This window comes from Hyposmocoma kahamanoa, unplaced genomic scaffold (assembly GCF_003589595.1).
Source record: "Hyposmocoma kahamanoa isolate Upper Pololo Valley unplaced genomic scaffold, ASM358959v1 116, whole genome shotgun sequence".
Taxonomy (NCBI): Eukaryota; Metazoa; Arthropoda; class Insecta; order Lepidoptera; family Cosmopterigidae; genus Hyposmocoma; species Hyposmocoma kahamanoa.
This window is the reverse complement of record NW_020653391.1, coordinates 4,082,239-4,104,139: the sequence shown is the minus strand read 5'-3', so window position 1 is coordinate 4,104,139 and position 21,901 is coordinate 4,082,239. Positions and strand designations below refer to the sequence as shown.

The 21,901-nt window shown below is 37.0% G+C and overlaps 2 protein-coding genes across 3 annotated transcripts in view; one reads left to right on the top strand and one right to left on the bottom strand.

Annotated features, from left to right (window-relative positions):
• Positions 1 to 786: 786 nt before the first annotated feature.
• On the bottom strand, positions 787 to 11,309 carry LOC113239767 (transmembrane protein 14C). Of its 2 annotated transcripts, none has more exons than XM_026476878.1 (4): positions 11,172 to 11,309; positions 5,132 to 5,179; positions 3,164 to 3,254; positions 787 to 2,651 (listed from the first exon to the last, which is right to left on the bottom strand). In XM_026476878.1, the coding sequence occupies exons 1-4, from the start codon at positions 11,245 to 11,247 to the stop codon at positions 2,534 to 2,536; spliced, it is 333 nt and encodes a 110-aa protein (XP_026332663.1). In that variant the 5' UTR covers positions 11,248 to 11,309; the 3' UTR covers positions 787 to 2,533. The 2 variants fall into 2 exon arrangements, with proteins under 2 accessions (XP_026332663.1, XP_026332664.1); XM_026476879.1 differs by lacking the exon at positions 11,172 to 11,309 and adding an exon at positions 9,809 to 9,913.
• Positions 11,310 to 11,879: 570 nt separating this feature from the next.
• LOC113239775 (glutamate--cysteine ligase regulatory subunit) overlaps positions 11,880 to 21,901 on the top strand; it is a 27,966-nt gene continuing 17,944 nt past the window's right edge. The window contains exons 1-3 of the mRNA XM_026476887.1: positions 11,880 to 12,288; positions 20,263 to 20,429; positions 20,902 to 21,020. Of these exons, the coding sequence (XP_026332672.1) occupies positions 12,193 to 12,288; positions 20,263 to 20,429; positions 20,902 to 21,020 (382 nt within the window). The 5' untranslated portion in view covers positions 11,880 to 12,192. The remainder of the gene's footprint in view (positions 12,289 to 20,262; positions 20,430 to 20,901; positions 21,021 to 21,901) is intronic.

Sequence of the window (21,901 nt, the reverse complement as noted above, 5' to 3'; positions counted from 1 at the left end):
AATTAATAATTAAAATCTACTTCTACAGAGTGTAACAAAAAGGTGTAGTTTTAGTTTAGGATTACATTCATTCAACAATCCAAGCAGAAAAAAATCGTAGAAAAAACAAAATGTAAGGAAAATAAACGGTTTAATCGACATAAGGCCTATTCACAAAATGACCTACAGTTGTAAAAGTACCTGTTCGTGGTAGGCCTCATGACTTTCGTATTTCTGTCTATAATTTTTTATATTACACTATTTATCAAGTCCGACAATAGGTATAAACTATCGTAATTATTCACCAAGCAATAATCACTAGTAGTTTTTTTGTTTATCACGAAATGACTTTTTATTTTTCTACTGAAGTTATACAGGGTGGAAGGGACAGTTGTCGAAAACGAAAAAGGTGGATTTAGACCATGATTCTTATTTGAAAATCATTGGAATTTTCTCTCGGAAAATTCAAAAAATTTTCCGAGTTCTTTTTCTATTAATCATTTTTTTCTTATGTAAACATGCAGATACGAGTACCAATCCATTTTTTAAGTTAAACATAAACCTGGCAATGTAAAACGTAATATTGCCGCTTTTCTTGATATAAACATTACGGCGGCATTGGCGCGAAATGTCAAAGCTTTGCTTGCCGCCCTGCGAGCCGACAAACCGTTCGTTCGCGTCTAGGGTCATCTACCAAATTACATTGATCGAACTTGATAGATAAGCAAATTGATATCTAAAATGTGTAAACTCTTCATTAACTATTTATCTCTTTAATCCTAAAATTTGAATAAGAATAAATGTTTATTAAATTTAGTGGTCTTCTAACGATCATATCAATCGACAAAAATCGGTTAAGTAAGTATGGTTTTGTGCATGACGTGATGCTTCGAAATGTTACAATTTTAATAAATTCAATTTTAACAGCTCGAGGAATTATTTGTAGAAATGAATAAATAAATAGCTATTCATTGATATCGAATAGTTTTGTATTTTTATTAATTAATAATGTTGTAGACGACGATATCCACATAAAAGCGAGGCGTGTATCTTCTTCTTGCTTGCTAGTTCGTCCACGTGTTTCGGCGAGTTCGGGTGTGTTATGTCACTAGCGAAAACCGATCGATAACGAGTGATTGTGGGGTGCGTTTGTGTGTTGCGTGCTGTGTAGTGTTTTTATTCATTATGGATCGTCGCCGTAATGTATCGTTTAAGGCGCGTGAATACGGGCAAATGCTCTGTGTCTCGGTGAAGCTCGAGGGAGCGCATCACTGGCCCTCAGATTTTATGTGGTAATTTTGGACTTGGAAACCCGTACTGCTGCAAAGCACTAACGACGACACAATGGCTCACAAGTTTCACATTGGATTGTGCTCAAAGCGTTACATAAAGACCAGCAATGCCCGTACCGAATCTACACAGTGCGAGCTCTGGTGCCTGGAAAAGCACTACGCCGAGTAGCGTAGGTACTGCAGATAGCTAGTGCTGATGCTCTGTCTACACGCAGAAACTTTCCGACTCTGCGAGCAATTGTGTGGCGGCCATTTTGAGCCGTATCTTATACTGTTCGCAAGTGAGACTGTTTGAGGCAAGATTTGAGAATCTCATTATGTATCTAATAAAACCGTTATTCGTTATGCGATTCGAGTGTTTCTATCACAGTGTAATAGCTCGGATAGTTGTTGTAATCCCAACCAACAGCGTAGAAGCACGAGCAGTCCATGAATGGCGGGGCCCTCACCGCCGCCGCCCCGCCGCCTGCACCGCTATACGGCCGCGTGCCCGTGTAATGCGCAGCGGTACGATCGCGCTATTAGTAACACATTGCGTAGCGAAACATAAAATATTCAGCTTGTGATTTTCAAATATGGATGATGGTCTAAATCTACTGTTTTCGGCAACCTGTCACTGCCACCCTGTATTATACCTTTAGCTATACAATTCGATTGCGTAATTAAAATATTCTCTCAGAGGGTGTTGGTTTCAAATTCAAGAAACTTTCATAGGGTGAAAATAAATATCTACATCTATGACACTGTATACAAGTCAATAAATAGATAGGAAAATGCTTCTGAACACAGGTACCGTCGAAATATACAAGAAAATGATGTCATTCTACACAAAACTATACAATTGCTCTGGTGTCTGTCTTTTTATTTGCCAACTGTCCTAAGGCCGTGATTTATAAAACGAAATTTTTAGGCAATAAATGAAACTTTGAGTTTACTCTTTACTTCTAATATATTGCTTAAACTTTTCAACGCGAGAGTGAATAGGCATTATTTAGGTGCGCGTGCCACATTGTCGACCTTATCGTCACTTTGAGGTCAATTGCGCACGTTTTATTTTTATTCAAAAAGACAAAAGATCGCTTTGTATATACGAAAAATTTGCTAAGTTCACCATTTTTGCTTGGTCAAATTTCGTTTTACAAATCTCAGCCTCACACTCAAAAAAACGTATGGGCTGACTGACGTAAGTTTGAACCCCGAAACATATTTTATATAAATACAGACAGACATCAGAGTGTAAATAAGAATAATTAACATAACAATTAACCCGTCTTGATGGGACTGTTGTTTGCGACGTTCTTGACCAATAGTTTAACAGCCATGCCCACGGAGAGACAGAAAACGAGACCAGCTGGCATGAACTTGCGACTGTTGTAAAATCTTTAATTAAACGAGAATAATTTTCATAAGTAAAATTTGTCAACTTAAAGAGATAAGGTCATAATTATTCAAATACACACATCAAAAATGTCTAGGGATCAAACACGTTTTTGCCAATTACGGAAAATCAGGTTCTTTTAATGAATTTTTTAATATCGATGGATTTTTTCTTTTTTCGTTTCGTTTTCAAATTCAAATTATATATATATATATAATTATTGACTAAAAAATATCATCAAATTTGTTTTTCAGTAGTTAGCAAAAACGTGCTTGACCCTTAGACACTTTTGACCCTTTCATCCTGTACATGATGTGTGTATATTATGTTAACTTACTTTACTGTTCAATTTTTATTATTAACATAATTTGCGTTTTATTTTTATTATATGAGTTGTGTAATATAATGGGATTTATGCCTAAATAAATAACTGAATTATTAACTATTATTATTATTACGGATTGATGCCGAATAACAACCCAAAACCCTGTATTTAATTTTTTTTTTAATTTACCTGTATCCCATAAGACCTCCGAGTGTCGTGGTGGTTCCTAACATGAGAGCGTAGTTAGAGGGATCTCGACTAAGCTGATATGCGCCTATACCTGAAATCAAAAGATTATGTTAAAGTAACACTTGTTGTGTTAATGATTTAGTTAGGTGGATTAAGAGGATCACCAGGGGAAGAGGGATTAACTTAACTCATGATTTAAAGAGTTTAACATTATAGTCTCTCAGTCGATAAAACAGAGAAACAAATTAGTTTAAACGATTTTAAAGAGATGTCGCCACGATGCTCCAAATCCAAACGGCGGAAAAAACAGTTTGACAGTTGTGAAATCTTGAGAACACGAGGTGTAATATTACCTTTATAAGAAATACAATGACCTATTGTTCCTCTTGCCAAGTGATGTTCAGGTTAGTTTCTCTACTTAATTCGGTGGCAATTTTCATTATTTAGATATTCGAGTAGATTATCGTGAAGTATTAAATAAAATTTCAGGATACTACAGTCGAATATTAAATAATACTTTATGATAATATTGTACAATAAGCGAAGCTGCAGAGTCTTGAACACCGCCGTAAAGTTGTCTGCTTATCGGTATTTTACAGGATAAAATCACGGAGAGTGTGCGACGGAATTACACGATTTAATTCCGCCTTTCCATCATTGGGGGACTAGGCGTAGCTTGGCTTCCACCCCTATGTTGTGGATATTCCAAAGATTCGCACCAAGCGTTACGCTTCCACGTTTATATGGCGAACAGCTATGGAGTGGAATTCCCTGCCTGCAGACTTGTTCCCGTAACGTTATAACTTGAACCTTTTCAAGGCGAGAGTGAATAGGCATTATTTAATTGTGCATGCTCCATCGTCGACCTCATTGTCACTCTCCATAAGGTGAGATGAAGGTCAAATGCACACATACATTTGAATTAAAAAAAATTTAAAAAATTTGGGCGAGTATTACTTTTGACAGCAATTGTTTCGGACGGATGTCGGACGGAGAAGTTACGATAACTCAGTTGTCTACCGGTTGGTTTTGATATCATACGATTTCTTTTCATTTTTATTCACAGTAACCGAATCGAACGTCAAACTGTCGTAATCGAAACCGAACCGAAATGACGTCACACCCGTACGATTACTCGAACATCTCGACCGGCAAAGGCTACAAACATTATTCAGAACACAGTTACCGAACGTCCTATTGTTTACAAAGCAAATCTCTTATTATTTTAAAAAGTCTGGATTTTGTTAATTTTTATTAATTTATTTTAATGCAAGACTAATGCATTCTTATCTAACAGCGTTTACGAAGTTATTCGGCGAAATAAATTATAAGAAAAATGAAAATCCCTTTATATACATTTTCAAGACTTTAAAGGCCTAAAATATAGTAATGCGTTAGTTTTGCATTAAAACAAATTAATAAAATTGAACAAAATCCACACTTTTTTAAATAAGAAGAGATTTCCACATTACATTATTTTACTTTGTAAACATAGGACGTTCGGTAACGTGTTGTTCTGAATAACGTTTGTAGCCTTTCCCGATCGATACGTTTGAGTAATCGTACGGGTGGGACGTCATTTCGGTTCGGTTTCGAAGACGAGAGTTTGACGTTCGATTCGGTTATTGTGAATAAAAATGAAAAGAAATCGTCCAATATCAAATCGAATCGGCCGACAACTGAGTTATCGTAAGGTTCTGAATCGACCTGCAGGACGCGGTAACGCGAGTTTGGTGTTTGCTATATTCGTCAAACAGACAAACAAGGCAAATATTTTGTCACACATGCTATCTACATGATGATTGATTTTACCAATCAAATATCAAATACACAAATAGCCATGTGTAGTGCCACCATCATATTGATTTTGGTGACTTCGCTAAGAACATGTTAATGCAGGTTGCTGTACAAGCCGTACTAATATCTCAAAATGTTTAATTAGCACTTACATTATTATATTAAACTTACCAAGAATGGAACCGAAGATGAGACCAGCGCCTAACGAAGGAACGGAACCTGGAAACACGTAATTCTCAAATTAACACTGATTTATTTAACATGTTTATGAAATTATACAATATTGCCCGTCACTATATAAAAAATATAAAAAACCGAAGACAGACACTCGACTGCCTCGTGGCCGGACGGTTACCATGCTGGTCTGCCACGCAGAGGTCCCGAGTTGGATTCCTGGGCCGGGAGAAATATTTGTATGACCTACATTTATTTCTCTCGGGAGTTTGTGTATAATTTGTGGTTGTCAATGTGTGTGTCCATAGGCAACCACGATACAGGATTTCCCTAGTGCGTGAAATGAGAGTGTGCGAAAAAAAAGCATTGAAGTCTATGATAGATTATGACATAATACATTGACAACCAACATAGTATGAAAAAAAATTATAACTTAAGCATTAGCATATTAATGTATGTTATTATTCTTATAATTATAAAAATACGTTAACTTAGTGGATTAAAGTTGTCTCATGTTGTATTTTTATTAAACCATATTATCTTTTGAAAGGGGGACGCGCGGAGTCAAGGTCAAATGTCATATGGAATCACTATCGACCTAGTAACAAATCCTAAAAGTTTTGGCTCTACAGCTCTTAACAGTTATGAGATATTTCAATAACATTTGACAGTTTGCAGAAAGAAAAATAGCACTTCATCATTTTTTGAATCCCTATGTTAAGGGAAGGCCTCAGGCGATTAATACACTGCACCGCGCCCTGAAACGGAGCGCGGAGCTGCGTTTTTTAACGTTATACTGTATACCTAGGGCATTGAGCCCGAGTTTACCCGGCCCGGGAAAACTCGGGTTTTCCCGGTTCTGATGGTTACAAAGAAACCCAGGTTTGATTTTAAAATCCCGGGTATTTCGAGTATTTTACTTAATTTTTTTTGTTATTTATTATCATTGACTTACAAATAAATGGACGACGGGTCTAATACAAAAACCACGAAAAAAATGTCCCAAGTCAACCTATTCGAAATTTAAATTGTAATGTCATCGCAGTATCGCGCTGTCAGTCGAACAAATGAAGACTAAAGCGGAGTTTGGCGCTCTGTATACGATTTTAGCGCCTTACAAGTGCGGACACTTTTTAGCGCGGACCCGACGTCCATATAATTGTAAGTCAATGTTTATTATGTATAAACCACTTCGAATACAACAATAAATGTAATAAAAACACGCTTAGATAAATAATTACGTGTAAAGAAGCGTAGTTGCCACGTTTCTTACCTACCAAACAACCAAGAAAACAAGCAATGTGTAAAATGGAACGCGCTCTCTCAAGCAATTTTGTTTTGTCGCTCCGCCCCCGCGCGATTCGTGATACTAAAAATATGTTTTTTGATGATATTATTAGCTTTTAAAAGCAATAACTGATTGATACCAAAATGATTTAATTAATGTTAAAACTGATCTCTGGGCTTTACTAGATTAGTACTAAGATATTCTGAGGAAAAAGATTTCTTTAAGACTTTATTATGTCTTGTAATTTGAAAAGTCCTGTTTCATTTATGATAATCCTTCCTCCCGTCATCCTTTGTTTCATTGTATAAAATCAATATAGGAACAGTTTCTTTTTTTATATAACAAAAAGAAGGAAAAGCTCGAAAAAACCGGGTCTACCTGGGTTTTGACTATACTATGACCCGAAAACCCGGGTTTTCAAAATTGGTCCGGGTTTCGATGCCCACCTCAGTTTGTATGGAAAACACGCGCCGTCCAACACACTGACAACTGTTCTCCGCGCGCGCGGCGAACCGCAGGGTATGGCGCACTGCACTCCGCACTACCGCGCAGATTTTAAAGCTTAAGGACATGTTCAGTTTTCTACAATAAATCTCGACGTCGATAAATTTATATTTGCTATTGAAAATCGACCAAATTTATCTACATATTTTCTTAAATCTTTGTAATACAGCTGAAATTATCCATTTATCGATGTGATTCCTAAAAAGGGATGTATCCAATATCTTCGGTGACTTTTTATTTGAGTAAACAAAAACCAAATAGTATAACTGCAGCGTCCTGAATGAGTTCTGTATTATTAACCGTTCTTGTCAAAGAAGGATCTCGGCTACATATACAATCACTATGGCGATCAACTACGAAGCGAGTACTTTAAGTGCTGCGGGTCCGCTAGATCGCTGCGTCAGCGCCGATTAATCCGCGTGTTGACGTAGATCTGCGTCTATTCCACCGCGCGCGTGAATCTGCGTCCCGCACACCGTCGCATGGTGCGGTGCAGTGTTAATCGCCTTAATTCCGACCACTGTCAGCATGGTTTATTTTTCGAGTGTTAAAAAAACACTAAAACATTTTGTACTTGCAGTAATATAACATAAAAAAATAATAGAATAGATTATTTTTTTACGTTTTAAATCTTTATTTCACATTGTTAGATACATATTTAATAATGAATAAATACATACGTCAATAATTACATTTGTTCAATGTCCAAGTTTGTAACAATGGTGTTATTGCAGATGGTTTGTAAATAATCTTCACTTGACATTGCTTGTGTCATGTATTGTATTTAAATAAATAATTCCTGATAATTCTACAGGCTTGGCTAAGCGGCAATCAAGGCAGTGTTGCGAATGCAACATATAAATAAAATTAATGTAATCGAAGCAGCAACAAAACACTCGTCAAGGACACTTTAGGTAGGCAGGGGGTTCTATTTGCTTTTTTTTTGTACATTCTAACAAAGTTCAAAAAGACCGTTCACTTTTGGTTCGTTCTTCCATAAGGAACCATCACTGATTAACGTTTAATGGCACTACTCCTGTAAACAAACTAACTAAGTATATCTAATAGTGTATATACACTATAAATCGTCTTTATATGAGCTCTTCTTCGTTTTGGACTATCGTGACATAGTAGCGCATCGTCAATGTTTGCTCAAGCGGGAGTAGACGACTTTTTTGCTGTGATGCGAAAAAATACGGCGTCACTACTCTCTAGACTGCGCTCTAGTCCTAACAGCATCCTGAAAACGTTTGAAGCTAATCTCGATGCGCCGATGCTTCGTCATTTCGTCTGGGTTCTGGTGAGGTGATGGGCTAATCGGCGGCGCCTCGAGCGGAATAATGTGTGTTTTTATTTTTTGTCTCTGTATTTACTAACAATAGACATAAGTTTGTCGGCGCATTCGCAAAATAGGAGGCTAGTGGCGTCACATCTAATCGATCGATGAATCTTAATTAATTATAGCTATCCTTTATTGTTTCATTCAGTTAGTGATTCTAAAATTAAGAATAATAAGAGACGTAATGAAGATAACCCGTATTTTATGGAGATATCATCTACTCGGTCAATAATACACGCCTAGCGATAAAAACAAGTGGAAAACCACTCTGATAGCAGCACGAGTGCCTTCAAGTTTAAAAATGTCTGTATTTACTAACAAGTGGACCTTGGATGCCAAATAAATATTATTATTTATATGTATTAGACATATTACACTTTTCCTTTCTTTCTAAAATATAGATATGATATGTTGGGTACATATCTACAATGTAATGATAATCACCACATCGCTACGTCTCTGTCTGTTCGCGATAAACTCAAAAACTACTGAACGGCTGCAAGTACTGACTACATGGCCTGGGACCTAGGGCGGCCAAGACTGCAAATCCGCCACTGGCTATAGGGCGTCAGACGAAAACCAAAATTTAGCAGGTTTTCCGTAGTACTTAAAGAGAAATATCTCTATATAAAAATTATGCACAAAATTTTATTCCTAAATTATTCGTTTTAGAGTTTCATTTTAGCCTGTTTTCAGTATTTTGTATGATCGAATAAATAACATCCTATCATGTAACGAATTAGCACGTTCTGTAGACAATACCCTTTGGTGCATCATAATTTTTTTGCAAGATCGTCGTTATCTAATGGTAAATATGCGTAAACTCTTGATGTAGCAAAATAGTTTTTATGGCTTTTCATCTGGTGACTCGTCGTAACGAGTTCCTCGGGATTTTTTACACCGTCTTATTAGGTCTGGTGGACTATGGATTCTGTCGGTGTGGTATTTTTTTTTGTTTTTTTTTTTTTTGTTTTAAGGTATCTGTAAAATGTCACGTGCATTGACTGATCGAGTGATTGCGCAGCAATTGAGAGACGAAGAAGCTATTGATAGTGCTTCTGAAGATGAACAACATCATGAGGTCATTGTAAGTGACCATAACGCATGACGCATTAGGCGAAAACGGCGCCATTCGTACACTAGCATGACCGCTACACATACGACATAAGATCCTTGAAAATGAGGGTATTGAATCAGCATCTGGAGCCTTCTCGTCTGAGGCCTACATATAAAACGATGCTATATATGCTCGAGAATCAAGGACCGAAAAACCAAAACGGCCTTAATGCCAAAATATGTGTGCAATAGTCTGCCAAAATTATGATGAAGGAAATTCACAAATAGTATTTATTGTTTTCTTATTTATAAAATATTTTATATGTCAGAAATACATTGTTCTAATTTGTCATTAATAAATATTTTATTTCACGATTCTAATATGGGATGTTGCACACCCTACATGACCAATTGTGTAACTTTTTTGACGAGACTAATTAAGGGTTAATACTGGCAGGATACCTTTTGTTGAATATTGTTGCTATACCTATTGTTGCTGCCCCGATGGGCGTAAGAAGTTCTCTACTGGGAAGGCACAGGCCCCAAACAACAGACATAAAAGCTGTCAGAGCTAGAAAAGTCCTTCAGTTCTTTAATTCTGTGTGCCTTGGCTCTGAACTGTAATTAATGATGATCATAAAAGATCAGTTGATAATAAGAGCCACCTAAAAATAATAATACCATCACTTTCTAATTTATTATAAAAACAAATAATAAGCTTTCTTGGGCATATTATAATGTGTTCACATTTTTCATATAATTAATGTAACCTCAACTAGAATAACAAAAGTCCATACCGCATTACTTTCACCCTTCGCAAATGCGAGGAGCTCCTGTTAGATTAGAGTGAACCTGCAAATTTCCATTTTAGCAAGAAATTTATATAATTTTAATGGAAATTGAAAATAATTAAATTCCAAAATAATATGATAAACAACACCAAAACGAATTATTTAAGCATATTTTCAGTTACGTTATTTACAGTAAAATGTTTTTTCATGCAATGTTTCGACCTCTTCTGTTTCGGTCCCATGGTTCCAGCCAGCTGTTACCATGGGATCTATAAAGAGCATGAAACATTGGTTGTTCAATCCCAAATAAAGAATTTCATTTCCAATGGGTAGCAATTGCAAAAACTGAAGGACTCAACATGGAAAGCCAGATACTCACTAGCGAGCGACATTTTCAAAAATTATAGTTTGTCTGTGGTTTGCAAGCTTGCCATAAGTGGAATGCTTGTGGTTCACAGTGAGCTGACAATAACCAGGTACTCATCCTAGCGAGTAAAGACTGCTTCACGCACACACACTAGAACCTCGTAACTGTATTTGTCATGTTAGTCACAGCTTGCTAGCGAGTGGGCACTCAGCTTAGTACTGCACTGCGCCTGATGGAAAGTGCGAATACAGTCCAGAGATGAGAGTATAGAGTATAGAGTATTGGAGTAGAGTCGAGGTGTCAGCTGCATGAAGTTGATTACAACTTCACGCATTAACTGCAAACATGCTGTCAATCTGTTAGCAGCCTTAAAATGATGTCATTGAACTGAATAAGCAATTTCTAAAATAACAATAACACTGAACGGATATTATCGTAATTAATGATTGCACTTAGAGATCGCGATTTACACTTATAAATAAAAAAGATACGACGAAGTTGTAACAGGAAAATTTCACCAAATTAATGTCAGATAAGTATAATTTATTATCAAGGAATATCTAGTAGAATAACACAAAACAATTGCGTTATGGTGTCAGTAGAAAAAGAATCTAGTAATTTCGATTAAGTATTAATAAATACGATTGTTGATAGAAAACCCGCTGCATGCTTTTTGTTAATAAAAAACATACCTGCTTTTGCGTATCCCATAATGCCTCCAGCGGCCACGGTAGCGGCGTAAGCGAAACCCAGAAGATCAAGACCCATGATGAATTTAACAAAATATGTTTTTTTTATACAGAAATTAAGTGGAATTCACTGCAAATTCGTCGAATAACCGTGACAAACGTAAGCGCGTGTAAGCCGACGAATGACCCAAACACAAAAAAATAAAGCACCTATTTACAAATTTGACAGTTGACTGTTGTCATTTAGACTTTATGTTACGTGTTTATTGAGCAATTGGCTTTTAGCAAGAAGTTCATTTTACTACATAATTCAAAGCATAGGTAAATTATGTATTGATAAAAAATGCTCAATTTAATTTTTTCCATCCTCTAAGGGCTCAATAGATAAAATACTCGTCGACATGAAATATATTACTAGGGGCTCTTAAAATTTTCATGTCACATGGAAAAAGTATAAATATTTTTAAACGCAATTATGAAGCGATCGTCACAAATGATCTAGTATCTTATTTCGAACAATTTATGGAGATTTCTTTTGCTAGAACAAGTTGATGCTATACATTATGAGAATACTCTTAAATAGCGAATGACAAAAAAAACGAAAACGAAAAGCACAGTAATTCGAACTGCTGTCAAAAACACCTGTCACTGTTTACTCTACCATCAAGAAAATTATGAATTAATTCAAAATCATTTGATTTTCTGTCTAATCATTGTTACCCAGCAAACCACGCCTAACTCCGCGGGTCGTGCTGATAAGCATGAGAATTGTAGAACAATCATTTACATCAATTTCGTCATAATTTGCAATACGTCACTACAGCTGTTTGAATATAAAATTATGAGTTTACTGAGACTACGGCAGTATTTTACGTCGCCGGCGCTGTGCGGACGTTGCAAGTGATGATACAAGTCATCATACCTACAAATAAGCTTGATTTTTTTCTAGTTATTTGGACATTCGACTTGAAGGTTAGAGACCTTGAATTTGTGATTGAAAAAAAAACGAATTTGTTCAGTCACGATGTTGAATAGTGCTTCTAAAGTGACGATTAACACTGGGAACGTACTCAACTTGATCGATATCAAGAAAAAGGCTGGACAAAATGTCACAGAGGAGGTAGGTAATAAAGAGAGTTTAATCTTATAGAATTAGCTCTTGACTGTGTATGAACTAATTACGGTACCTATGTTAATATACTCAGTTCGTTCTTCTATAAGTGTGATTGAGGTTATTATTTGAAATTTTACTAAATTTCATGTCTTGAAAACAATTTAAGCCCTAAATTCCAAACTTCACAGGTGGTCTCTATCTTCCCCGCGCAGCCTCGTGCCCTTTTAGTTGTACTTATAAACGGTTTAACCGTTCAACATAGCAACAATTTTTCTCTATGATTTTTTAAAATGAAAATGTCAGATCTGTTTTTATAAATAAAACTACTCAGCTGAAAGCTGCATTTAGTTATTTTAATTTTTTTCACTTTAATATTTATTTTAGCCATTGAGGCTTTAAGTCCATCAGGTCAAGCCTTTTATATATATAAAAAAAAATCTGACTGCTGCAACATGATTTTGTGTTGATAGGTATGGTTACTCCTTTAATTTTACTTTGTGATATTTCATCATTAACATATTGGGAGGAATATCTACGTCCGATTTGGATCATTATATTTTTCTATAAATGATAACAAAAAATATGGTAAATCTCTTTAACAAGGCAAATAGTGCTCTGTAACGTGTGTGTAAAAGCAAAATACTTATTATCATGACAATGTGAAACAACATAAATCAACATTGACTGTATAACAATTGTAATAACAAAGGAATATTAAATTATTACTTATTGCTGTGATGTAAATTATTATTAGTGTTATTTATTTACAAATCCAGAGTTAGTTTATTGTGATTATCACCGGTTACACCTCAGACCTAAGGTCAATAGAATAAGTAGTAGCAGTAAAATTTCACGACCTTCGCGACTGGCTATAGTGTGTAATTAGTCATACTTATTCTTACATTGTAATTTTTTTTTCACTACTTAATTTTCTGGTATTTTTTCGCGGGAAATTGTTATATCGTTGCTGTGGCTATTTTGAAACCTCCATAGAATTAGGGAAATGTAGGAATTGTGCAATTTTCAGGTTAATTTTCTGTATCTAATTTTGGTGGTTATTTCTATTATTTAAATATTGTGGAATATTATCATGTATTATTTAATATTCCACTGTAGTAACTTGAAATATTATTTAATAATTCACAATAATTTACTTCAACACTTGAGTAATAAATATAGCCACCAAAATTATGTAGCGAAAATTACCTGGAAAGTATTAAATTAAAAAATAAACTTAATTGGCTGTTATTATTAATACAATGATTGAACACTCAGAAAATATCCGTTGATCCGGCCAGATTCGATCCGACGTCTTCTAGCATTCCGTGCCAGACGCTATAACAAATAAGCCACATAATGAACCAGCGGTCTTCAAGAATTTTTCTGTGTGCTTGGTTATCGAATCTTCTTAGCCGTAGCGCCATCTATGAGAAATCTATGAAAGTTTTTCATCACCCAGTTAGAAATTAGTATACATAGAAGAAATTAGCTTTACAATATCCCAAAGCGAAGGAAAGGGAAAGATTTCATTGTTAGATTGGAGTGATGAAAAGTAGGATCATTTTAAGGTGTAATTTCAATGCAAATTTTAATTCTGTAAAGATCGCAAATCAGCCTAAGTATCTTCTAGGCAATCTTGAGAAGAACAATCTATTCAATAAATTTAAATTTAGATAATGTTTCATGACGTATTTATTATAAATACGCGAGATCAGGAACATCAAGAGTTATTAGATTAGAGTGCAATTATCTAAATAGGTATCCCACAATGTGTGGTAAAAATTATAATTTCTTGTAAAAAAAAACCGATACTAGTATAACCATTTTATCGTCGTATACTTATATTTAAGAGCCAGACTCCTGTCGGTGTAGCCTCCTCCACTTACGGTTCATAGCTAATTCCTTGACCTCTTTATGGCTATTCACTTTGATCTTCTTTTTTATATGTTCACTATACGCCATTCTTGGTCTTTCTCTCTTTCTTTTCCCTTCCATTCTTCCCTTCATTATCACTCTCACAAATTCGTTATTATGGAACAAATGTCCCGACATTTTCTCCCTTTTGCCCTTTATTGTATTCAAAAGATTTTTTTCCTTCCCAACCCTTTTCAAAACATCTTCTTTTGATTTCTTTTCTATCCATTTTTTTTTTCCATTCATCTCTGTCTAGTACAGAGCCGTAGCCAGTAAAATATAAGTAAAATGAAAAAAAATCAAAGGACATCACGCAACAATCGCCGCCGTCGTACTCGTCGCTAAAAAATGTAATTTCCTTTTTCTCGAATATTATAACTTAATACGAGTCCACTAGCATTTTATTTCCACTGGGCCTAAACATGTCCTGCGAGCCGAAATAGTCTGTCTTTGTCTTTCTTTGTGTTTTTTCCATGTCTCGCATCCGTACAGTGCGGTACTCCAGACATAGATTTTAATGAATCTTTTATCAATCATATAGATGTTCTCAATAAATTAGAAAGAAAAAAGAAAATATATGAAAATAAAATAAAGTTGACACTTAAATAATGAGATCCACCATTCAGGATTTCTCGGATTACGTATTCAAAATACCGTGTCGTACCGTAGTAAAAAAAATTATTTTATTTTTATTTAGTTGATATGCTACGTCTGCTACATCTAACTTAGCTGATATGCTACATCATGTCGAAAAGTACAATTCGCGGCCATAAAAAAGTACTGGCATCATATTTATTTTTACGGCTATGCAATGATGTGAGCAGTATACTGCGCTCCGGTTTTGAAGGGATGCTGGTCAAACTACTGGAAAATGGGATTTGTTATCGACTTTATGTCTCAGTATAACGGGCGCAGCTGCTGTGCGCCGCACAACTTTGCAAAGCTCTGAGTGGCATAACATCTGTTATATGTAGGTATATAGGTAGGCGTGTTGCTTGCCACCAAGCTCATAACTCGTTAAAAAAAAGAAAAGAAAACATTAAAGAGACAAGTGTATTTGCTAGGTTACTATTATCCGCATATTGCGTCACATTTAAACATGAACATTTGATGACTCATTCCTGTAATGCTTAGGGCGCGTTCCCACTATGTCGTCACGTTTTATTATCGTTGGACGACTGTCGTGTCTAGCTTCCCATATCACGACTATATGTCGTGGACGATTATTTATCGCTGAACGACTGTCGTGACTAGCTGTTCCAACTAGATCGTGACGACAATTTATCGTTTCACGACAGCCTCCTTGTCGTTTGCACGACAGAACCGTTTGATGGACTGCTTGTATGTTCTTTTGGAAGCCGGTAGTGTGTGTTCGCTCGAAATGGATGAAGACGAAATTTTAATAATGTATTACTTTCCAAAAATGCGGAAGAGGAAGCAAACGAAGAAAAGAAAATATAACGTGACGTATAAAATAAAACGTGACGACAATAGGAGCTGCGACAATCTGTCGTCACGTTTTTATCGTGACGTTTTTTTATCATCCAACGACTGTCGTTCTAGCTGTTCCCACTGTGACGACAGTTTGTCGTTGTAACGATAAAAAATCGTGAACGACAATTAATCGTATCGTGCGATATATGAACAACTTCATTTAAATATACATGTCACGACACTGTAAACTGCACGACAATTTGTCGTCACGGCATAGTGGGAACGCGTCCTTACTTTTTGAACACTTTGAATGACTCAGGAAAATTTTAACTTTTCGAATTTCCTATTCATATCATTTAGCCTTTATCATGCTGCTTAATGTTGGGGAACTGGTTTATTGAACTAAGACAAACAGTAACGCCTATACTCAATACTTTATTGCGTACACTGTAGTCAAGTAACGCTCGTTTCGGAGTTCATAAGTGTCAGTTGTTAAACTGCCTCTGTGGCCAAACGGTTACCATGCTGGAGTGCCACGCAGAGGTCCCGGATTCGATTCCAGGCCCGGGAGAAATGAGTTTTGATGTAATTTGGTTGTCTACCTATGTGTGTGTTTTCATGGCACCAGGGTTTCCCTTATGCGGGGCTATGAGTGTGTGCTTCATTAGTTTTTAAAGTTATATTAGTCCCCTCAGTTCAGCGTGTACCCGTTAGTTCAGCGTGTACTTGCGCAGATACAATCCTACAGCACGCCCTTCTGGCGGAAGGCTGCGTCCTGGGCCTTGGTCTATGCCCAGCTGGGCTCCCTCACGCCTGTTACTAATCTGCAGCTCGCCCTTTTGTCCTGTGGCGCAGTCAAGGCCATCGGCGGCCAACTGCAAAGTGTCAGTGTTAAAAAAAGTTAGGGACGTTTTTCTGTTTAAATTTTGTCTTATCGCATGACTCTGCATCTCCAGCACTAACCCGGAGAGCTAGTAGAGGATAAGCTAGATATTCTTCAGTCCCTCTAGCCGCTTAGGTTATTGGGAACTAGAGAGACGCCGTACAGCTCCGCCACCAATTAGATTTGGTAGTGGATGTTAGAGTCGACGGCTTAGCGGTGGCAACCGCTAGTTGTGCAATGCGCAACTGGAAGTGAACGTGCCAGCAGCTCAGGTACCTATCTGGAAAATAGGAAGGTAACTGTACTTGCATCCGGGGCGGCTCACCCGAGGCACTAGCTTTTCGAGAACCGAATGAAGTCAAGTGATGGAAGGTCAGTGATAACCCTGTTCACTGGCTGATCTGGGTTCAGAAGCTGAACTTCTAAAGTGCGCGCACAGGTTATAATGCCTTTCTCGTATAGGTACCTTAAGGGTCGGTAGGGAGGGTCTCTATAATCAAAACTAATGTAGAAAGATATGGGACTGTTTAAATTTGAAACTAAAATCCTTTGCCCACCATACCTACTGAAATCGCAACAAGAAATCCGCGAGTAATAAATAGGTCCTCGATTCTACGAACATCTATAAACCTGAAAAGTGTTAATGTTTTATATCCAACTTCTTCTGATTGTATCGATGGCGTACACTATATTGCTTGCCATCATGGTGAAAGTATTGTAATCGGTGTAAAGTACTCGCCGAGTTTTGCCCAGAGTGGCGCGCCAGACGTACCTACAGGAGGTGATACGTCGTGCGGGGCTCCTTTCGTGCACCCCAAAGAATGTCCTAAAATTCTTTTTGTTGTGTGAATTGAAGACATTGTAATTTTATTTATATTTGACGTCATTGTAGGTATTAATAATAAACCATTGTGTGTTCGCAATGTGCTCAGGATGCCGTTGGTACTGAGACGCATACGACGCCTATTTCGTGTCGTAGTCAACATGTTTCTCAGCAAACATTGCTGACCCGCTACAGTATGGTGGAAGTTGGAACAGCACCCTGAACGCACTGTTGTATTGGATGCGCAGTGTACTGTATGTCCGCCCCGTGTAACTAACCCACGTGCAAAAGAACTGGCTAGGCAATATGCTTTGAAGGGCACTTCATCTCGCAACGGTCAGTCAACGCCCTGCGCTCCCTTTCCATATCAGATTATAAAAATGAGACGAGGCTGTGTGGCACGGTTGTTAGTTTAACTTTTCCGTTGTAATGATCCATCTAATCCACACGTTACATAAGGCTATGAAATACGGACTGTCTTAATTAAAATACAATGTTGGCGATGTATCGTTCTTTTTGGACATTGTTTTCAAAATTATAGTTCCATTTTTATATTTGACTGTACGCTTCAACATATTATATTTATTATCTAATGAAATCACAGGCACATGGGACTTGTTAATTTATTGTGTGTGTGGTGGGCGCAGTCAAAGTTAAATAATGCTTATTTCACAGACCACATTTATTTCATAGGTAAGCAAACACTTGAAATCGTCATACGGATTAAACTATACTGCTCATTCGTAAGGCAGATTCCCCTGAGAAGAATGAGCAAGAAACTCTAGGGTTGCTTACAATATTTAATTTAAATACCTTAGATCGAGAATACCTGAACGGGCTAAACTAAAAAAAGGGTGGCAGTACCCCTCAGATTTTTGCTATTTAAACCGCGGAGTGGCGCTGTAATTTTCTTGGATAATCGTGTCGCTTACCACCAGGTGCACGACTTGTTCGTCCTGTCGCTTGATATCATTAAAAATATGTAATAAAATAAATTAATGTGAGTTATATAACATAGAGTAAGTAGAATACGTACGTTTTTCCAAACACGAATTTCAATTACAATTAATTCAAATACTGGTCACCCCTGACTTCGCGGTTCATAATTCTGTCATAATACCCGTTTCTACCACAACTGCGCCCCAAGTCTACTACATTCAAATCGTCTCAATTGTGTGTCCATGGAATGTTAACGGCAGGATTACGTTTATTACCTACTCTGTTAAATGTTAACAGTCTAGACAACCTCAAATGGTTTTGGTTGATTCCGTATAACAGCGAAAGTGTTAAATCAATAACTTTGGAAAAAATATTACAGTAAAATTGAGGATATTCCTAAAAATTTTCACGATAGAAAAAAACAAACTTACCTCGAAATTTTACAAAAAAACCGATTCAATAGGTACTTTACATATACCAATTATTTTTTTATATCAACTGAACTAAATAGGACACGTGTATAGTATACTATTTACATTTTTCAAATGGTTTTAATTTTGTTGTTCAAAAAATAAGTTCTGAAATAAAGCCCGAGTAAAGCCTGCCGCTCGACCCAAGCAAAATGAACCGTACTAGTACGGGAAAAAATTAAGTTCCAGCGGAGTTAGTATCGACTCTTAAGATAATGGCTTGTCAGTAGCTAGCCTTCGAGCTATTATTTAAATTTTTTGGTATTCTGCTCTTCGATGGTGAGTCGATGGCGTAGTCTACTAATATTAAAAATTTAATTTGAAGATTAAATTGCTGCTTCAACGAGATAAAAATTAAGATATGCATAGTATTTACCACGGTAGTTCTCATCGATCTTTAGGGATTGAATGATTGAATGCCGTCACTTCCTTTTCACTGACACTCTGTTGAGACTCAACTGCCATTGCAACTTTGGGGCCCAGTATTTGAAATAATGGATATTTTTGTCTAATTGAACGATAATTTGTGAAAAATTGTTTGAGTTTTATATGAATGATGAGTTTCTCCAATCGTGTATACTATAAAAGTGTAACTTTTGGTAACAATTCGCAGATCGCATAAAACTTTTAATGCGCGCCACCAACGCCATCTATTGGTTAAGAGATTAAACAAAACCGCGTTGCGCCAAGAACTAAAAAACACAATGGCGCTGAGTGTTTTAGTGACATTTCCTTCTGTCTTTCTATGTCGTCAGTCCACAATAAAGTAAAATGAAACATGTTTACGCCTGTACTTGTCGTGTTTAGACAACATTGCAATGTTGCGCTTGCTTCATGAGTATGTAAGCTGGTCACGGCAGACGGAGCGTTTGTTTGAGAAAACGGTTTAGATCGGAAAAAATAGTTTCAATTCCTAGATAATACCTATTAGTTATCCGCAGAAGACAGACGTTCATCCATCCTCTCACAAAACTTCAAACGTCCATCACACACAGCCATCCTGCTACTTACAAAAACATCGCACTCTGGTGCCTCTCATTCCCCGTCTGACATCCATCCGAAACAATTACTGCCAAATAAGTAATACTCGACCTAATTAAAAAACAATATCAAGTGTGAAGCTTCACTCGGATCATGCGTCATTTTAATTTCGTCGAGTATTACTTATTTCACAGTAATTATTACGGACGGATGTCGAATGGAGAACGGAGGTACGAGAAGGGCATTAAGTCAGTGCAAAAGCACGAACAAGCAAGATTTACAGTGCCTACCGCTGTCACTGCCAGCAGATGATAAACACGTGGCCGTAGATTAAATTTATTTGGAGGGGCACGAACAGGCGCACCATCTGCGCCACCAATTCTGGGCAATCGGAATCTTGAGTCTTCGACCTCTCAATAGAGCAGCAATCGTTCTTCCACTATGCTACTACTGCTCTTGTATGCGTCACCATTATTTGGTTAAGCGTCACTAACGCGTATAATATGTATAACTTATATGAAGTTTTCTCATTCCAGTTATCAGAAAGCATCAAGCTTACCCTAACTGAGTGGAGCACTCAAAACGTCTTACCCGTGCAAAATGGAATTGCCGTAGATCATCCGCAAACTTCCTTTCAACACTCAGACTATATGGTCGTGTCAACGTCGACCGCGCCCCAGGAGACTGTCATCAGTATCACCAGGTACAAAACCTTTGGTACCTTTTCTGTTATGAGAGGCAGATAAATCAGTGTCAAAAGAAAACGAGGTTTTGTCCTATTTTGTATATTAACTAATTCAACTCCATGATATCCAAAAGACACGTTCTAGAAACAGCACTTTAGGGACGTGGTTTGTTTAATTAAATAGTTTCTAAATTACATCGATCAAAGTTCGGTTATCTTTATGCTCAGTTTACAAAACGATACAAGATCTTCTGTAAATAAAAAATGTAACCCTTCGAAATGTTCATAGAAATTATGAAGGTTTCGATATTTAAAATGTGATGTGATATAGTCGGGGCTTTTTCTACAATTTGCAAAAAGCGACTATGTGTCCTGTCCATTTCTTCAATTTCCATCAAGTGACAGTGTGGAATGTGCACCAGACGAACATGTAGCTTAAAAAAAAAGGAATTCTGCAATCCGGTTTAGAATCAATACTGTTATTGTGCAGACCCCACGATGATGTGCAGAACAAGATGGCGGAAGAAGAACGTAAAAACCTCAAGATCGGCGTCAAGATCTTTATTAACGAGGATAGCACCGCTGCCCTCACCGAGTGCCTTGAAAACGGTGAGTTGGTTTCAGGACTTCGTAGCAAAATTTCTAGATAACATTATTTCTTTTTATGACACTTGTAGCGAGTCGCAGCAGTTGCTACAAATCTCTTTGTATTTTATTACTTTTTTTGTCAGCTTAGTTTTAGATCGTAATTCTAAATTTGAATGTGTTTCTTTTTATCGTCTTTTCTTTGATTTATCATTGTTTTATCAGCTTTTCATTCTCGTACACATTTGAAACATTGTTTCATGTTTTTAAGTAATTTATGAGTAGAGTCTTGCTCACTCTTCGTTAGCACCCGTACGGTTTTTTACAGTCCGCTACTGTACTCGAAGCAGCAATCAGTCAGACGGTTATTCGCGTGCTGACATTGCACTGCGTTCCTGCACTGGAATCAAAATATTTTGTCGGCCGTGAGATAGGAGATATTAAACCTCCTGTCCTGGTCATTGCGTTGTGTTTCTACATTGCAATCCGAAATATAGCAGAGTGCGGTAGAAATTGAAAGGACCGTGGTGCCTACTAATATTACACAAGCATTATCAGCCATGGGATGTGATATCTTAAACCTCCTGTGCTGGTCATTGCGCTGTGTTCCTACATTGCAATCCGAAATATATCAGAGTGCGGTAGATATTGATAGGGCCGTTGTACCTACTAATGTTACACAAGCATTGTCGGCCGAGGGATATGAAGTCTTAAACCTCCTGTGCTGGTCACTGCGCTGTATTCCTACTTTGCAATCCGAAATATAGCTGATAGCGGCAGAAATTGATAGGGCCGTGGTAAGTACTAATGTCGCATAAGCATTGTCGGCCGTGGGATAGTAGATATTAAACCTCCTGTGTTGGTCATTGCGCTGTGTTCATACATTGCAATCCGAAATATAGCTG

Bases quoted from the DNA above. Each gene is read 5' to 3' on its own strand.
- LOC113239767 (XM_026476878.1), bottom strand. From the start codon at position 11,247: ATGGGTCTTGATCTTCTGGGTTTCGCTTACGCCGCTACCGTGGCCGCT. The intron at 3,255-5,131 runs GTAAGTTTAATA...TTTTGATTTCAG, and splicing joins CATCTTCGGTTCCATTCTTG to GTATAGGCGCATATCAGCTT. The intron at 2,652-3,163 runs GTAAATTAAAAA...GTTTAATTAAAG, and splicing joins GGAGGTCTTATGGGATACAG to ATTTTACAACAGTCGCAAGT.